Genomic DNA, 14416 nt, shown 5'->3' with positions numbered 1-14416 from the left:
GAGGCACAGTGGGGACCTCCGAGAGTGGCAGCCCGGTCATCCGGTCAGCGCCCCCGGAGCCCTGTCCCTGTGTGGGTGGACGGGTGTCTCCTGGTCGCTCTCCCAAGCCGGGGCCTGGGGGCCACGTGGCCAGACCTGGGCGCTGGGGCGGAGGGAGGGCTGGTGCGAGGGTGTGAGAGGAATGCAAGCCTGTGTGCTCTTTCCCGTGAGCTGGCCTCCCGCGGCAGGAAGGGGTTTGAACCCTGAGGCTGGGCCGCTGCTCGCGGATGATGGAGGTGCGAGCGAGCATTCCGGCTGCGTCTGGACACGTTGCCCTGTGAGGGTTGGCACGGTTCCCCGACCGATAACGCGGCGGGGGGGGGGGGCGCCCGCCCGCCTCGGGGCGCACCTGGCAGCTTTCCTGCTGCCCCAGGCTGTCTTTCCCGCCCCCCAAGTCCTCCCGTGTCCGGAAGACGGGGACGGTCTCTTAGGGCTATTTTCTGCACCCCGCACCTCCCCCCTCAGTGAGCGTGAGGGTGGGGGGCACCCTTTCCTGGGAGGAAGGCCCAGTGGGGCTGGGGCTGGGCCGGGCTTTAGCACAGGAGGCCGCATGCAGGGCTGACTCGGGGCGCGGGTTCCGCCCCCAGGTGTGTGGCTGACTCCTGTCCAAACAGCCAAACCGCAGGTACACGGGTCTGCCTTTCTTTCCTGCTGGGATGCATTTTTATTTTTATCTTAAAAAATGGGTGTGTCTGGGGTTCTGGGAATTTGCTCCAAAGACAAGAATGAAGTCACCGTGAGAAGGCCCAGCCCAGGACAAGCCCGCAGGGGGGCGGGGCAGGGAGGGGCTGGGGGCGGTGCAGGTGGGGGTTGGGGGGGGGGGCTGGGGCATGGAGGAGGCTCAGGGCAGAGCCCTCACCAGGAGGTGAGAAAGGCAAACAAAGGGAGAGGAGAGGTGTGAGGGCCTGGGGGAGGGGAGGGGCTGGGGAGCACCCCCCTGGATTGGGGGGCCTCCCGGCTCGGAAGTCGGGGGATCACCGGGAATCACAGTGAAGGCCAGGAGCCAGGTGCTCCGTGGCAAGGCAGCTCCTGTCTCCGGGAGCTCATTTTCCAGGGCAGGAAACGGAACTCCTGCCGTCAGGGAGGGATGTCCACCTGGGGAAACTGAGGCCTGGCCGGGAGCCCGCTCAGACACCTCTGCCCCGGGCTGTGGTGCTGTGTGTGTGGCCAGGGGGTGGGGGGTGGAAGGGGCACTGAGGCCTGGGGGACAGAAGGGTGGACGGCCGTTGTCAGCGTTCAGGCGTTTCTGACGCAGCCGCCCTCGGGGCCCTGCGGTGTCCCGTCCGTCGCCGCCTCGTGCCTGCCCGGCTGGGAAGCCCGCGCAGGAGCCGCGCTGGGCGCTGTGGCCCCGTCCAGGCTCCACCTCCCGGGAGAGGACTGGGCACCGCGGGGCGGGCTGGCCTTCAGGTCGCCGTTGGGCGGAGCCCGGCCCTCTGTCCTCTGCTGTCCCGAGCTCTGCTTCTACCCGAACTGCAGGCCGCCCCGCCTTTCTGCCCTTGGCTGTCATTCGGACGGGAAGGCGAGGTCTTTACTGGAAAAGATGAGGCGTCAAACCTGCCCCCCTTCCCCTGCCCGCTGTCCCTCCCTGCCGGTCCCAGCTCTACTAGTCCCGGGTCTTGGCCCGGGGTCTCCGCCTGGCCGTGCCCCTCCCCCCCTGCACCCCTCCTCTCTCTGGTCTGTCTCCACCTCCCACACACGCTCCTGCAAGCCCAGCTCCCAGGCTGCCCCAGCGCTGCGCTTCCATCCCACTTCCTTGATCTTTAGAGACTTTTCTTTTGTTATAAACCAAACACGGGGGTTTTATACGCTGTGCCGGCCTGCTTCCTGGTCTCTAAGGTGGGGGTGTAAGAGTTCCCGCACCGGGCGCTGGGAGGATCTGCGGCAACTCGCCCAGTGGGGCTGGGCCTGTGCTCCATAGCGCCCCGCGCTCTCAGCAGCTGCCCGCAGGTGAGCCCCCAGGTGAGCCCTGGGCTTAGCCCTGGGGTGGGATGGGGGCGGGGGTCTTCTCCAGGGACTCAGCTCCTAAAACTGAGGGTCTGCGGCCCTGACACTGTGGCCTGGGGCCCCTGGGCAGTCGGGCAGGGCCCCTCACCCCCCCCCCCCCCCCCCCCGTGCCAAGCGGATGTGGGACAGGCGGCCAGTGAGGGGGCCTGGGAGGCCTTGGGGCCCTGGCTCCTGGGAGCTTTGGTTTTGTAGTTGAGAGTGTTTTTTGGGGGGGTCACATTTTCTGTGGGGGCTCTGCGCTTGCAGCCCTGTCTGTCATCCCCAGGGCGGGGGGCGGGGGGGCGGGTGGCTGCATTATTCAGCGAGGCTATCGGCTTGCCCGGGTGAACCCGATCTGGCATGGGGGTGGGGCCTGCCGTAATGGGGGGGAGGGGGGCGCTTCTGCAGGAGTTTTCCTCCAGGTTGAGCATGACTCCGGGCAAGCTTTTGCCTCCAAGCAGATACCGGACGTGCGGGGAAGCCCACGTGTGTTTAGAAAACGAGGGTCCTGAGAAAAGATCGCGCTAACCCTGGCAGCACGCACCTCTGAGGACGTGTATTTCGTTAAACCAGTGTCTTCTGAGAGCCACACAACAGCTATGGGTACGGGTGCCCCAGACGTGACCCGATTTTCCTAAGGCCAGATGGCTCTAAGAATGACAAGCTGGCCCGGCCGGGTGGCTCAGGGGCTGAGCATCGACCTATGAACCAGGAGGTCAGGGTTCGATTCCCGGTCAGGGCACAGGCCCGGGTTGTGAGCTCGATCCCCAGTGTGGGGCGTGCAGGAGGCAGCTGATCCATGATTCTCTCTCATCATTGGCATTTCTCTCTCTCTCTTCCTCTCCCTTCCTCTCTGAAGTCACTAAAAAAAAAAAAAAGAATAACAATCCATCCTATCCCATCTCTTTCCAAGTCCGTGCTCAGTGACGCCCACAGCAGCTCGAACCTGGCCGTGCTGGGGATGGTGGTGGGCGTGAGGGCGGCGGTGGCAGGGGGCGGGGGGAGGGGCAGGGAGATAGGGGGGTGGAGGAGGAGGAGGGGTAGTGCCCGCCATGGAAATGGGCGCCAGCTACAAATCTGCGCCTCCCGGCGCCCCCCCCCCACCCCCCCCGCCCCGTGCGGGCTGTTGGGACTTGCTAGCACCGCGTAAAATATCACACGAAGGAAAACATGGTTGGGTTAATGTACAGCTTAGACAAAGCGGGGTGGGGGCCGCGGGGAGCCCCAGCGTGGACTCTGCAGGAGACCCTGCTCAGGCCCCCCCATCCCCGCCCCCGGGGGCCCCCGGGCCTGAAGGAAGGTTCTGGAACCAGAGGGGAGGACCGCTCTGGGTGACCCAGCTCACCTGGAACCGGAGTGCTGAGTTCTCACCCTTCATGAAAAGGGCGTGTTTGGTGCAGAATTCTTCATCCGTTACATCAGCACATTCCCGCTCTGCATCAAGCGCACGCATTGTGTCGCTGTTATAATTTTGCCCGCGTTCGTCACTGGCTTGGAATTGGGGAAATCCTGGCCCGTGTGACCTCATCTCACAGGCGCTGGCGAGGACCCGCTGGGTGCTGGGCGCTCCCTGGCGCCCCTCGAGGCCCGACGGGCGGGGGGGGGGAGGGGGTGTTCCTTAGGCACTCACTGCGTGCTCCATCGTCCTGGGCTTGGCCCAGCCAGACTGTGCCCCGCCCCAGAGCCTGCAAGACACGTGCAGGGACAGTCGCGCCCCCTGCGTGGCCCTGGAGCTGGGACTGGCACTGCAGAGGGGCGGTTCTGGCTCATCAGAGTCTGTCCTGGGCACCTGGACCCGTCAGGCTGGTGGGCAGGGAAGCCACCCCGGTGCCGGGCGGCCGGCCGGGAGGTGGTCCCACTGGCTGTCATTGATGTGGTGATGACCCACTGAGCATGTGCTGGGCCTCCCTCATTAGCCTGTGGGGTCCCCAACTGCCTGGCAGACCTTGTGGCCCGCGTGCAAGGTGGGCGCGTGCGGACGGGCTGGGCAGGTGGCGGAGGGCCAGGCCCAGAGGCGGAGGGCTCGATCCTGAGCCAGGGCGTGGCCGGGGCAGCATCCTGTCCAGCCCTCTCCCGGTTACTGGCGAGCCCGTGGGTTTGGAAGGTGGGGGGCAGCTGGCGTGGGTGCAGGGCCCCTGAGGAAGGTGTGTGTTGTGCAGAGGGTAACCCAGGTGCAGGTGGCCGTGCAGATAGATGGGTGACCGGGGCTCTGGGATGGCACTGGTGGGTGAAGGGAGAAGGGCAGTGGGCGGGGCCCTGGGTCTCCTGGCTTCCACCCCGGGCAGGTGGTGGGCCTTCCCCCAGGTGGGGTCCCCACGGGAGCAGGTTTGGTGAGGGGAAGGTCAGGTTTGAGGTCTGGGCTGCAGAGGAGGCAACGAGGGGAGAAGTGGGTGGGTGATGGGATGTGGGGCCCAGGCCTGGCCCAGCGGAAAGGGTGGGGCAGAGCCTCCCAGGGCAGAGAGCCCAGCGCCTGGTGGGGACCCCAGATCCCGTGTGCGGCCCCGCAGGCTCAATGCTGCGTAGCCTCAGGCCACAGAGTTTGCAGACGCCAACACGAACCACAGGACAAGCACAGAGGGCCGCGGGAGTGGGTTGAGCGATGTCTCCCCAAATCTGTGTCCAGAACCTCAGAATGTGACCTCTTTTGAAAGTAGGGTCTTTTCAGACCTAATTCCTTAAGCCTGTCACAATGAAACCGTCCCACAATCAGTGACCGGTGTCCTGAGGGAGAGGAGAGGAGAGGGTGGTTGGAGATTCAGTGTGAGGACCCAGCAGAGGCCCGAGTGATGCCGCTGCGAGCCCAGCCGAGCTGAGGAGTGCTGGTGCCCAGGGGCTGGGAGCGGCAGGAGGGACCCGCCCTGGAGCCCGCAGAGGGAGCCTGGCCCCGCCCACTCCTGGATGCCAGGCTTCTGGCTGCAGACAGGAGAGAATTTGCTTCTGTTGCTTTAAACCACCAGTTGTATTTTCAACCGCAGCCAGGGCACCACTGCCCTCCCGACCGGAGATGCAGATAAATGCTTCGTAGTCAAACAGGTGCAGCCCCACGGAGAGTGGGTGCTCCTGCCGCTGACTTGGGGTGCAGAGTCTGCAGGTGCTCAGCCCTTTGCACTGGACAGTGGGGTGTAGAGGCAGCGGGGGGCCCCGCAGGCGGGAGAGCAGGGGCCCTGCGTGGCTGTGGCAGGATGGGCCCCCCTTTACTCCCCCCCTCCGGTCACAGGGGCGGCCCGGGGAGCGAGGTCTCCCCGCGGCCCCGGGAAACGGCGTTTGGAAGCAAGGACACCGCAGCAAAGGCAAATCCGGGTCTTCACACGCGAAGGGCTGGCTCACGGGGCCTTTCTCTGGGCCGTGGTGCCAGGTGACCCTTTAGAGGACCTGGTGGAGGCCTCGTGAGCCAGGCTCTGAGGGTGGGTGAGCAGGGAGTGGCCGGCCAGCCCAGCGTGGGCCCCTCTGGACCAGAGCCAGGTGGCGGGTTCAGGGCGGGGCGCGCGGGAAGGGCTGTGCTCCCTCCTTTGTTTGCCGTCGCGGTCGGGGGAGCACGCCCCACCCCGTCCTTTCACGGAGGCTGTATTATTCCAGAACACTGCACTCGCCCCCGACACGCCCAGCAAACACTCCTGGATGTCACAGATGTTCTCCAGTCGAGATTAGAGAACTTGAAGTGTCCGAAGGACATCAGCGCCTTAAGCTAAGCATTTAGAGTTAATACCGAGAACGTGAGGCCGCGGCTCCCCCGGGAATGGGCGGGGAGCGCCGGTCAGTGTGCGCGCGAATGCGTGAGGGTGAGGGTTTGCGTAAGTGTGTACATAGGTGTGACCCAGAGGGTGCAGGAGGGTGTGAGTGCAGGGAGAGAGTGGATACGTGTGTCAGACAGTCAGAGCAATGGGCACAGGAACCGTGGGGCAGTTCAAAGAATCGGAAACGGGTTGCCAGGGAAACGCAGAAAGATGCGGAACCTCAGAAATGCATGCGAGCAGACGCCTTCGGGCGGCGGTGTCATCAGTGCAGAATGTTTCGCGGGGACCCCGGTGTTGGTGAGGCGTGTGAGTTTGTGCGTCTTTGGGGCAGCAGCTTGGAAATATCAAAACAAACCGTGTGTGTCCTCTGGCTCAGCCCTTCAGGAATTTTCTCAAGGGAGGTTTTCTTAGAGCTCCCAGGACAGGGGTGAGCAGTTATCTATAATAGTAAAAGCGCAATATGCTAATTAGACTGGACAGCTGGATGTCATTCCGGACATCCTTCCGGACAAAGCCACAGCAGCGGGAGCTGAGTCAGAGGCGGTTAAGGGCGATCAGGCAGGCAGGCGAATAGTTAGGGGCAATCAGGCTGGCAGGTGAGTGGTTAGGGGCGATCAGGCAAGCAGGCAGAGTGGTTAGGGGCGATCAGGCAGGCAGAATGGTTAGGGGTGATCAGGCAGGCAGGCAGAGTGGTTAGGGGCGATCAGGCAGGCAGAATGGTTAGGGGTGATCAGGCAGGCAGGCAGAATGGTTAGGGGTGATCAGGCAGGCAGGCAGAGTGGTTAGGGGCGATCAGGCAGGCAGGGGAGTGGTTAGGGACATCAGGCAGGCATGCAGAGTGGTTAGGGACTGATCAGGCAGGCAGTGAGCAGTTAGGGGCGATGGGCAGGTAGGCAGAGGGGTTAGGGGCGATCAGGCAGGCAGGCAGAGGCATTAGGGGCAATCAGGCAGGCAGGCAGAAGGGTTAGGGGCGATCAGGCAGGCAGGCAGAGGGGTTAGGGGCGATCAGGCAGGCAGGCAGAGGGGTTAGGGGCGATCAGGCAGGCAGAGGGGTTAGGGGCGATCAGGCAGGCAGGCAGAGGGGTTAGGGGCGATCAGGCAGGCAGGCAGAGGGGTTAGGGGCAATCAGGCAGGCAGGCAGAGGGGTTAGGGACTGATCAGGCAGGCAGTGAGCAGTTAGGGGCGATGGGCAGGTAGGCAGAGGGGTTAGGGGCGATCAGGCAGGCAGGCAGAGGGGTTAGGGGCAATCAGGCAGGCAGGCAGAAGGGTTAGGGGCGATCAGGCAGGCAGGCAGAGGGGTTAGGGGCGATCAGGCAGGCAGGCAGAGGGGTTAGGGGCGATCAGGCAGGCAGAGGGGTTAGGGGCGATCAGGCAGGCAGGCAGAGGGGTTAGGGGCGATCAGGCAGGCAGGCAGAGGGGTTAGGGGCAATCAGGCAGGCAGGCAGAGGGGTTAGGGGCGATCAGGCAGGCAGGCAGGCAGAGGGGTTAGGGGCAATCAAGCAGGCAGGCAGAGGGGTTAGGAGCAATCAGGCAGGCAGGCAGAGGGGTTAGGGGCGATCAGGCAGGCAGGCGAATAGTTAGGGGCGATCAGGCAGGCAGGCAGAGGGGTTAGGGGCGATCAGGCAGGCAGGCAGAGGGGTTAGGGGCGATCAGGCAGGCAGGCAGGCAGAGTGGTTAGGGACAGATCAGACAGGCAGTGAGCAGTTAGGGGCGATGGGCAGGCAGGCAAGTGGTTAGGGGCGATCAGGCAGGCAGAGGGGTTAGGGGCGATCAGGCAGGCAGGCAGAGGGGTTAGGGGCAATCAGGCAGGCAGAGGGGTTAGGGGAGATCAGGCAGGCAGGCAGAGGGGTTAGGGGCGATCAGGCAGGCAGGCAGAGGGGTTAGGGGCAATCAGGCAGGCAGGCAGAGGGGTTAGGGACTGATCAGGCAGGCAGTGAGCAGTTAGGGGCGATGGGCAGGTAGGCAGAGGGGTTAGGGGCGATCAGGCAGGCAGGCAGAGGCATTAGGGGCAATCAGGCAGGCAGGCAGAAGGGTTAGGGGCGATCAGGCAGGCAGGCAGAGGGGTTAGGGGCGATCAGGCAGGCAGGCAGAGGGGTTAGGGGCGATTAGGCAGGCAGAGGGGTTAGGGGCGATCAGGCAGGCAGGCAGAGGGGTTAGGGGCGATCAGGCAGGCAGGCAGAGGGGTTAGGGGCGATCAGGCAGGCAGGCAGGCAGAGGGGTTAGGGGCGATCAGGCAGGCAGGCAGAGGGGTTAGGGGCGATCAGGCAGGCAGGCAGAGGGGTTAGGGGCAATCAGGCAGGCAGGCAGAGGGGTTAGGGGCGATCAGGCAGGCAGGCAGGCAGAGGGGTTAGGGGCAATCAAGCAGGCAGGCAGAGGGGTTAGGAGCAATCAGGCAGGCAGGCAGAGGGGTTAGGGGCGATCAGGCAGGCAGGCGAATAGTTAGGGGCGATCAGGCAGGCAGGCAGAGGGGTTAGGGGCGATCAGGCAGGCAGGCAGAGGGGTTAGGGGCGATCAGGCAGGCAGGCAGGCAGAGTGGTTAGGGACAGATCAGACAGGCAGTGAGCAGTTAGGGGCGATGGGCAGGCAGGCAAGTGGTTAGGGGCGATCAGGCAGGCAGAGTGGTTAGGGACAGATCAGGCAGGCAGTGAGCAGTTAGGGGCGATGGGCGGGCAGGCAAGTGGTTAGGGGCGATCAGAATGGATCGATGCTGAGAGGGGTTAATGCTGCTCATTTCCCTGCCGGGCCCAGAGCGGGGACCTCAGCGGCCGGGCCAGGGCTGTGTGACTCAGCTCCCTCACACGCTCCGGGGTGCTCATGGGAACCCGCTGGCCCCATCCTTACATCGCCCCCCGGAGCTGGGGCCGTGGTGCCGACGAGAAGGGCACAGGGACAGCCACCGACCGTGCTCTGCCCCCGGGAGCCTCGGCCGTCGGGGCTCTCTCGGCCGCGGGATCCGTGGGGTGGGAGGCGTGCGCCTCCTCGGGCGGCCGTGTGACCCGTCCCCTGTCCCGCCCGCAGGTGACCACTGCGAGGTGAACGTGCGCTCGGGCCGCTGCGCCCACGGCGTGTGCAAGAACGGGGGCACCTGCGTGAACCTGCTCATCGGCGGCTTCCACTGCGTGTGCCCGCCCGGCGGCTTCGAGAGGCCCTACTGCGAGGTGACCGCCCGCAGCTTCCCGCCCCGGTCCTTCGTCACCTTCCGCGGCCTCCGGCAGCGCTTCCACTTCAGCGTCTCGCTCACGTGAGTGTGTCCCCGCGGGACGTGCCCCCCCGCAGGACGTGTCCCCATAGGACGTGTCCCCCCGCAGGACGTGTCCCCCCACAGGATGTGTCCCCGCAGGACGTGTCCCCGCAGGACATGCCCCCGCAGGACGTGTCCCTGTAGAATGTGTCCCCGCAGGATGTATCCCCCCGTGGGACGTGTCCCCGCAGGATGTGTCCCCGCTCGGCGTCCCGCTAGATAACACATCACCAGCTGTGGCCTGTGATAGTCGCGGGCCCAGCGCTGGCCGGAGGCCGCTGCTTCTTGTTAGGGCCCAGCAAGCTGAGAAGGTGGGGCTCCTGGGTCAAGCGTTAGCAGTTCCCCCGGAGGCCGGTGCGGGCCGTGTGGCTGCTGCTCAGCCTCGGGAAGGCCCTGGCGGGTCTGGTCCTACTGGCGGCTGCGCTCGGGGCCCTGACATCCCGGTGGCCCAGGGAGCAGGGAGCAGGGACCCGCGGGCTCGGCATTGGGTGGACTCCGCGTGGCTCCCTGCTGCCCGCCCCTTCTGGTTCCCTAATGGCCACATGGGACGCAGGCCCCCGGGTGCTGGGCTCCCTAGTGTGCCCCCCGGAGGGTTTAGATTTGATTGGACGTGTGCAAAGCTCTTTCCCACTTTAAAGGCTCCCGTCAGGTTTAACGTAGCAGAGCATTTGGTTGTTTGCGCCACTGTCTGCCGGGCCCCGTGGGGGACACGGTCCTGGGGTAGGAACGCTGTGTCCTGTGGCCTCTGGGTGGGCACCTGGATCCCGCTCTCCCTGGCTGCCGCTCTCTGGATGGAGCAGGCTCCCCTCCTGGGAGTCCAACGGGCCCCATAGAATGCTGGTGCGAATCGTCAGCGAGCCAGGCCTGGGCCCCTGGGTGAGCGGCGGGGTGCGCCACATCACCCCGAAACCCAACCGAGCCAGGCATGTGGGCCGACTCCGGGACCTGTGGGTGGCGTCCTGGGGGACGGGACAGGGCTCGTGCCCCTGAGGGCCACGCGGCTTGGGTGGTCAGTCCGCACAGCACGTGGGTGTAGGGTGCCTGGGCTGCAGGGTGAGTCAGGAATGTCCCTGGGGGCCCTCACCTCGGGCAGGAGAGACCCCGCCAGCCGTGCCAGGAGGAGGCGGCTCCCGGCAGCGCAGACAGAGCCCAGAGGCGGCCGACGAGAGGCAGGTGGGCCGCACCGTCTGCCCCCCTGAGCCCGTGTCTGCAGGTGGGGCACCGAAACGCCCCGCTCTGGCCCGTGGGTGTCTCCCTGTGGACGTGCCCCTGTGCCCCACACTCCGCAGATCCTGGGGACCCGTGTCAGTCTCTGCCACTTGTCCCGCCCCTGCCCCTCCCGCTCAGTCAGGCCCCGCGAGTCCCTCGACCTCGCGTCTCCCGCATCCGGCCACTTCGCTCCTTCCGAGACCCAGCACCTGGGCTCCCGCCGTCCTCTCTCCCTGGTGACCCTGGTGTGGCAGGCTCTGCTCTCAGCCTGAGAGGCCGGTCCCTGTCCACACTCCTGCGGACCCGGGCGCAGCCCAAACTCCTTTAAAAAACTATATCAGAGAGGAAGGGAGAGGGAGAGAGAGAGAAACATCAGTGATGAGAGAGAACCATGGATCGGCTGCCTCCTGCACGCCCCACACTGGGGATGGAGCCCGCAACCTGGGCCTGTGTCCTGACTGGGAATAGAACCCTGACCTCCTGGTTCATAGGTCGATGCTCAACCACTGAGCCACACCGGCCGGGCAAAGCCCAACCTTTAAAGGTGCACGGGGCCCTCTGTGGTCTGACCTCTGACCCCTGACCCTGGCACCCTGCGTCCCGGGACTGAGCCGCCTCGCCTCCTGTGTTCTCCGGACCTGTCCAGCCTCGCCAGGCTGTTTCCTCCCTCCCCCCCCCCCCCCCCCGCCGCTTCCTTCAGGAAGCCCCCCTGACCCCGGCCAGGCCACGCTGCATTCCAGCCCTGCGGACGGCCTGGTGACTGCCCGCTAGCCCTCCGGCTCCTGCCTCTGATGTCCTGGCTTGCGGGCCAGGCCACCCTCCCTGCCCGTCTGCAAAGGTCCTGGCGGGCACATGAGTGCCAGGGGAGCTTGGCTCGTTGGCAGGTTTCCTGCTGTGGCTCGACCTCCTCGCTCTAGACCCGTCCTCACGTGCGCTGTCCAGAGCGGGAGTCGCGCCAGGCCTCCTGGCCTGACCTTCGACCTGGTTGCCGGGTATGGGTCTGTGCTGACGTGTGGGAGGCCGAGGCCTGTCCTGAAACCTTCATAAGTGACCACATGGGTCCCTGGCTGGGGTTCCGCTGCAGGCGCCGGAGGGAGAGCCTGCCTGTCCTGTCACCATGCCGACCGAGGTCCGGCCGTCTGTCCGTGCCGTCCTCAGGGGAGCGCCGTCCTGTTGCCACCACCCCGGGCACCCAGGCTCGCTGTCCCACCTACAAGGGGACGGGCCAGAAGCCCCAGGGCCGGAGGCGGGCAGGCCCAGGGCGAGCCTGCCGGAAACAGACAAGGAAGTCCGCTAGCTCCAGGTTCAGAGCGACTGGAAATAAATGTGAAACTGCACGTCCACGTGACACGTTCTGTCCACTTGACAGCAATTGATGGACAATTTCCAGGACACGTGATGATGGCTCGGACGCCAGGGCCATCGTAAAATCAGTTGTTTTTTTTTAAAAAAATATATTTTATTGATTTTCCACAGAGAGGAAGGGAGAGAGAGAGAGAGTTAGAAACATCGATGAGAGAGAAACATCGACCAGCTGCCTCCTGCACATCCCCTACTGGGGATGTGCCCGCAACCCAGGTACATGCCCTTGACCGGAATCGAACCTGGGACCTTTCAGTCCGCAGGCCGACGCTCTAGCCACTGAGCCAAGCCGGTTTCGGCGTAAAATCAGTTTTTAAAAAATATATATTTTTATTGATTTCAGAGAGGAAGGGAGAGGGAGATAGAAACATCAATGATGAGAAAGTGTCATGGACCGGCTGCCTCCTGCACACCCCACAACCCAGGCATGTGCCCTGACCGGGAATCGAACCCTGACCTGGTTCATAGGTCAGCACTCAACCACTGAGCCACACCGGCCGGGCAAATCAGTGTTTTGTAGGGAACGACCTCAAAAGCAGAATCTCTGTATTTGGACAGAAGAACAGCAGTGCTTTGGAGGGTGGCTGCTCGGGGGCAGGGCCAGGGGGCAGGGCCGAGGGGCGCCGTGGGAAAGGTGGGCGCCGTGGGAGAGGTGGGCGCCGTGGGAAAGGTGGGCGCTGTGGGAGAGGTGGGCCGGGGCACCAGCGCGGCTGCGGTTTCCGGGTTACTCTCGTGCTGCCTCTCCTCTTTCCCGTCCTGTCTGCCAAGTGCCCCCCCTCCGAGCAGCGAGCAGCGAGCTCCCGGCTGCCCCCTCCCCGCCCGCCTTGTTCTCTCCTGCCCCTCCCCGCCCAGGCCTCCTCTCTGTTCCTCGCCTTCCCTCTCGCTCGCACCCGAGACCCTCCCCTGGGCCCCGGGCCCCTTCGTGAGCCCCGTCTGCAGCGAGGACAGAGCTGCCCTGAGTGCCCTCCGCGTGGGGCCTCCAGAGAGCAGCTCCCAGGGGTCCGCGGAGAAACCGACACCGTGAGACCCCTGAGAGCTGGGGGGCCAGCTCGTCGAAGATTCTGGGCAACAAGCCTGGTGTCCAGTGGGTCCCAGTCCAAATCACCCCCTTTTCTGCTGGCTCACCCCGCCCCCAGAGCCCCACTTCGCTGAGCGGGCGTTTTCTCTCTCCTTTGTCATCAGCTCTGCATTCTAAGTGGCTCCCCAGTCTGGCCGGGAGCCGTGGCTTTTCCGACCCGGGAGGCGGGGCCAGGCGGGGCTCCTGGGGGGCAGCGGGGTGACCGGCCTGGGTGGAAGCAGGACCGTCCCCACGCAGCCTCCCTCGGGGACGCAGCTCCTTCAGGAAACAGCCCCATGGGCTCGGGAGGCTCCGCCGGGCTCTGTGCCCGGGTGAAGGGGGGTGTGGCGACTCCCTGGGCCTGAGCCCCACCCCCACCCTCCGACCCCTCAGTCAGGGACCCGCGGGTCTGATGGGGCGGCTCCCTCAGTGCCTGGGTGGGAGGAGGCTCCTGAGTGGTTGGTTATCTGGTCCGAGTTAGTGGGTGTTTCTCTTGAAGCGTCTGTCTGTCCGTCCTCCCGAATCACTCGCGCCTTCTCCCCCTTTGCCAGCTCCCGCTGCTCAGCCCTCTGGGCCCAGACCCTGTGTGGGCTCCGGGTGCCGCAGTGAGCGAGTCTCACTCCCTCCCCTGAAGGACCCTGCGTTCTTATCAACAAATAAATAAGGAACATTCTAGAAAGACACTGATGACATGATGGGCGGATGGGGTGGGGAGCACAAGTTAGATGAGATGAGTTGGGGACATCGCATCGGATGGCAGTGGAGACGGGGGTGGGGAGCCCTGGGCCCTGGTTGCTTAGGGGAGACCCACTTCCGTGGCGGACGGTGCTGTCCCCTGTTCTGTTCCCACGTCTCCAGTGGGCACAGTGGCGGCGGCATCTTGTAGACGCCGTGCAGGTGCAGCCCCTGCTGGGTGGGTACGCAGGCGTGGCGGCCAGGCCCCGTGGCATCGGCTGCTGCTCCCGGAGAGAGCGTGGCTCTCGTCAGGTTCTGTGGGCCGTCAGCTCGCGATGAGAGCCGTGGCCGGGGCCGTGGTTCCCGCGGGCGGCCCTTGCCGCGCCCTCCCCGGTCCGCCCCTGTCTGCCGGGGCTCAGCCCGTGCGTGACGTGCCCCCGCGTGACGTGCCCCCGCTTGGCCCGCAGGTTCGCCACGCGGGAGAGGAACGCCCTCCTGCTCTACAACGGCCGCTTCAACGAGAAGCACGACTTCATCGCCCTGGAGGTGGTGGGCGAGCAGGTGCAGCTCACCTTCTCGGCAGGTAGGCCCCCGCGGGGAGCGCCCTCGCCGCGGCCTCCCGGTGCCCCCGACCCCGGCTCCGTGTGCGATCCGCCCTGTGTGCGACTCCAGGCCCACAGACACGTTCACTGCAGCGTTATTATTTTTTAAATATATTTGTATTGATGTCAGAGAGGAAGGGAGAGGGAGAGAGAGAAACGTCAGTGATGAGAGAGAGTCATCGATCGGCTGCCTCCTGCACGCCCCACACTGGGGATCCAGCCCGCAACCCGGGCCTGTGCCCCGACTGGGAATTGAACCCTGACCTCCTGGCTCATGGGTCACACTCAGCCACTGAGCCACGCCAGCCGGGCCACTGCAGCGTTATTTATAATGTGGGAACCCCGAATCGCAGCGCTGTTTCTCAGACCTGGGGCTCGCTGAGGGGGTGCCCGTGTGGGTGGGAGACGTTTACAAGCTGGAGACACAGGGTCCTGGTCGTTAGGGAAGGTCATGTATCCGGACGGTCGGGCGGACTTCCAGCCCAGTGGCCGCTGGAAGTGACCTGTTTTCTTC

At 65.0% G+C, this 14416-nt stretch overlaps 1 protein-coding gene across 5 annotated transcripts in view; it reads left to right on the top strand.

Moving 5' to 3' along the window:
* CELSR1 (cadherin EGF LAG seven-pass G-type receptor 1) overlaps positions 1-14416 on the top strand; it is a 99540-nt gene that overhangs the window by 39895 nt on the left and 45229 nt on the right. For all 5 annotated transcript variants that reach the window (XM_036301965.1, XM_036301964.1, XM_036301968.1 and 2 more), the window contains 2 exons: positions 8775-8997; positions 13768-13883. In XM_036301965.1, coding sequence (XP_036157858.1) covers positions 8775-8997; positions 13768-13883 — 339 coding nt within the window. The remainder of the gene's footprint in view (positions 1-8774; positions 8998-13767; positions 13884-14416) is intronic.

The sequence above is a fragment of the Myotis myotis genome, unplaced genomic scaffold (genome assembly GCF_014108235.1).
Source record: "Myotis myotis isolate mMyoMyo1 unplaced genomic scaffold, mMyoMyo1.p scaffold_m19_p_3, whole genome shotgun sequence".
Classification (NCBI taxonomy): Eukaryota; Metazoa; Chordata; class Mammalia; order Chiroptera; family Vespertilionidae; genus Myotis; species Myotis myotis.
This window is presented reverse-complemented; position numbering and strand designations above follow the sequence as displayed.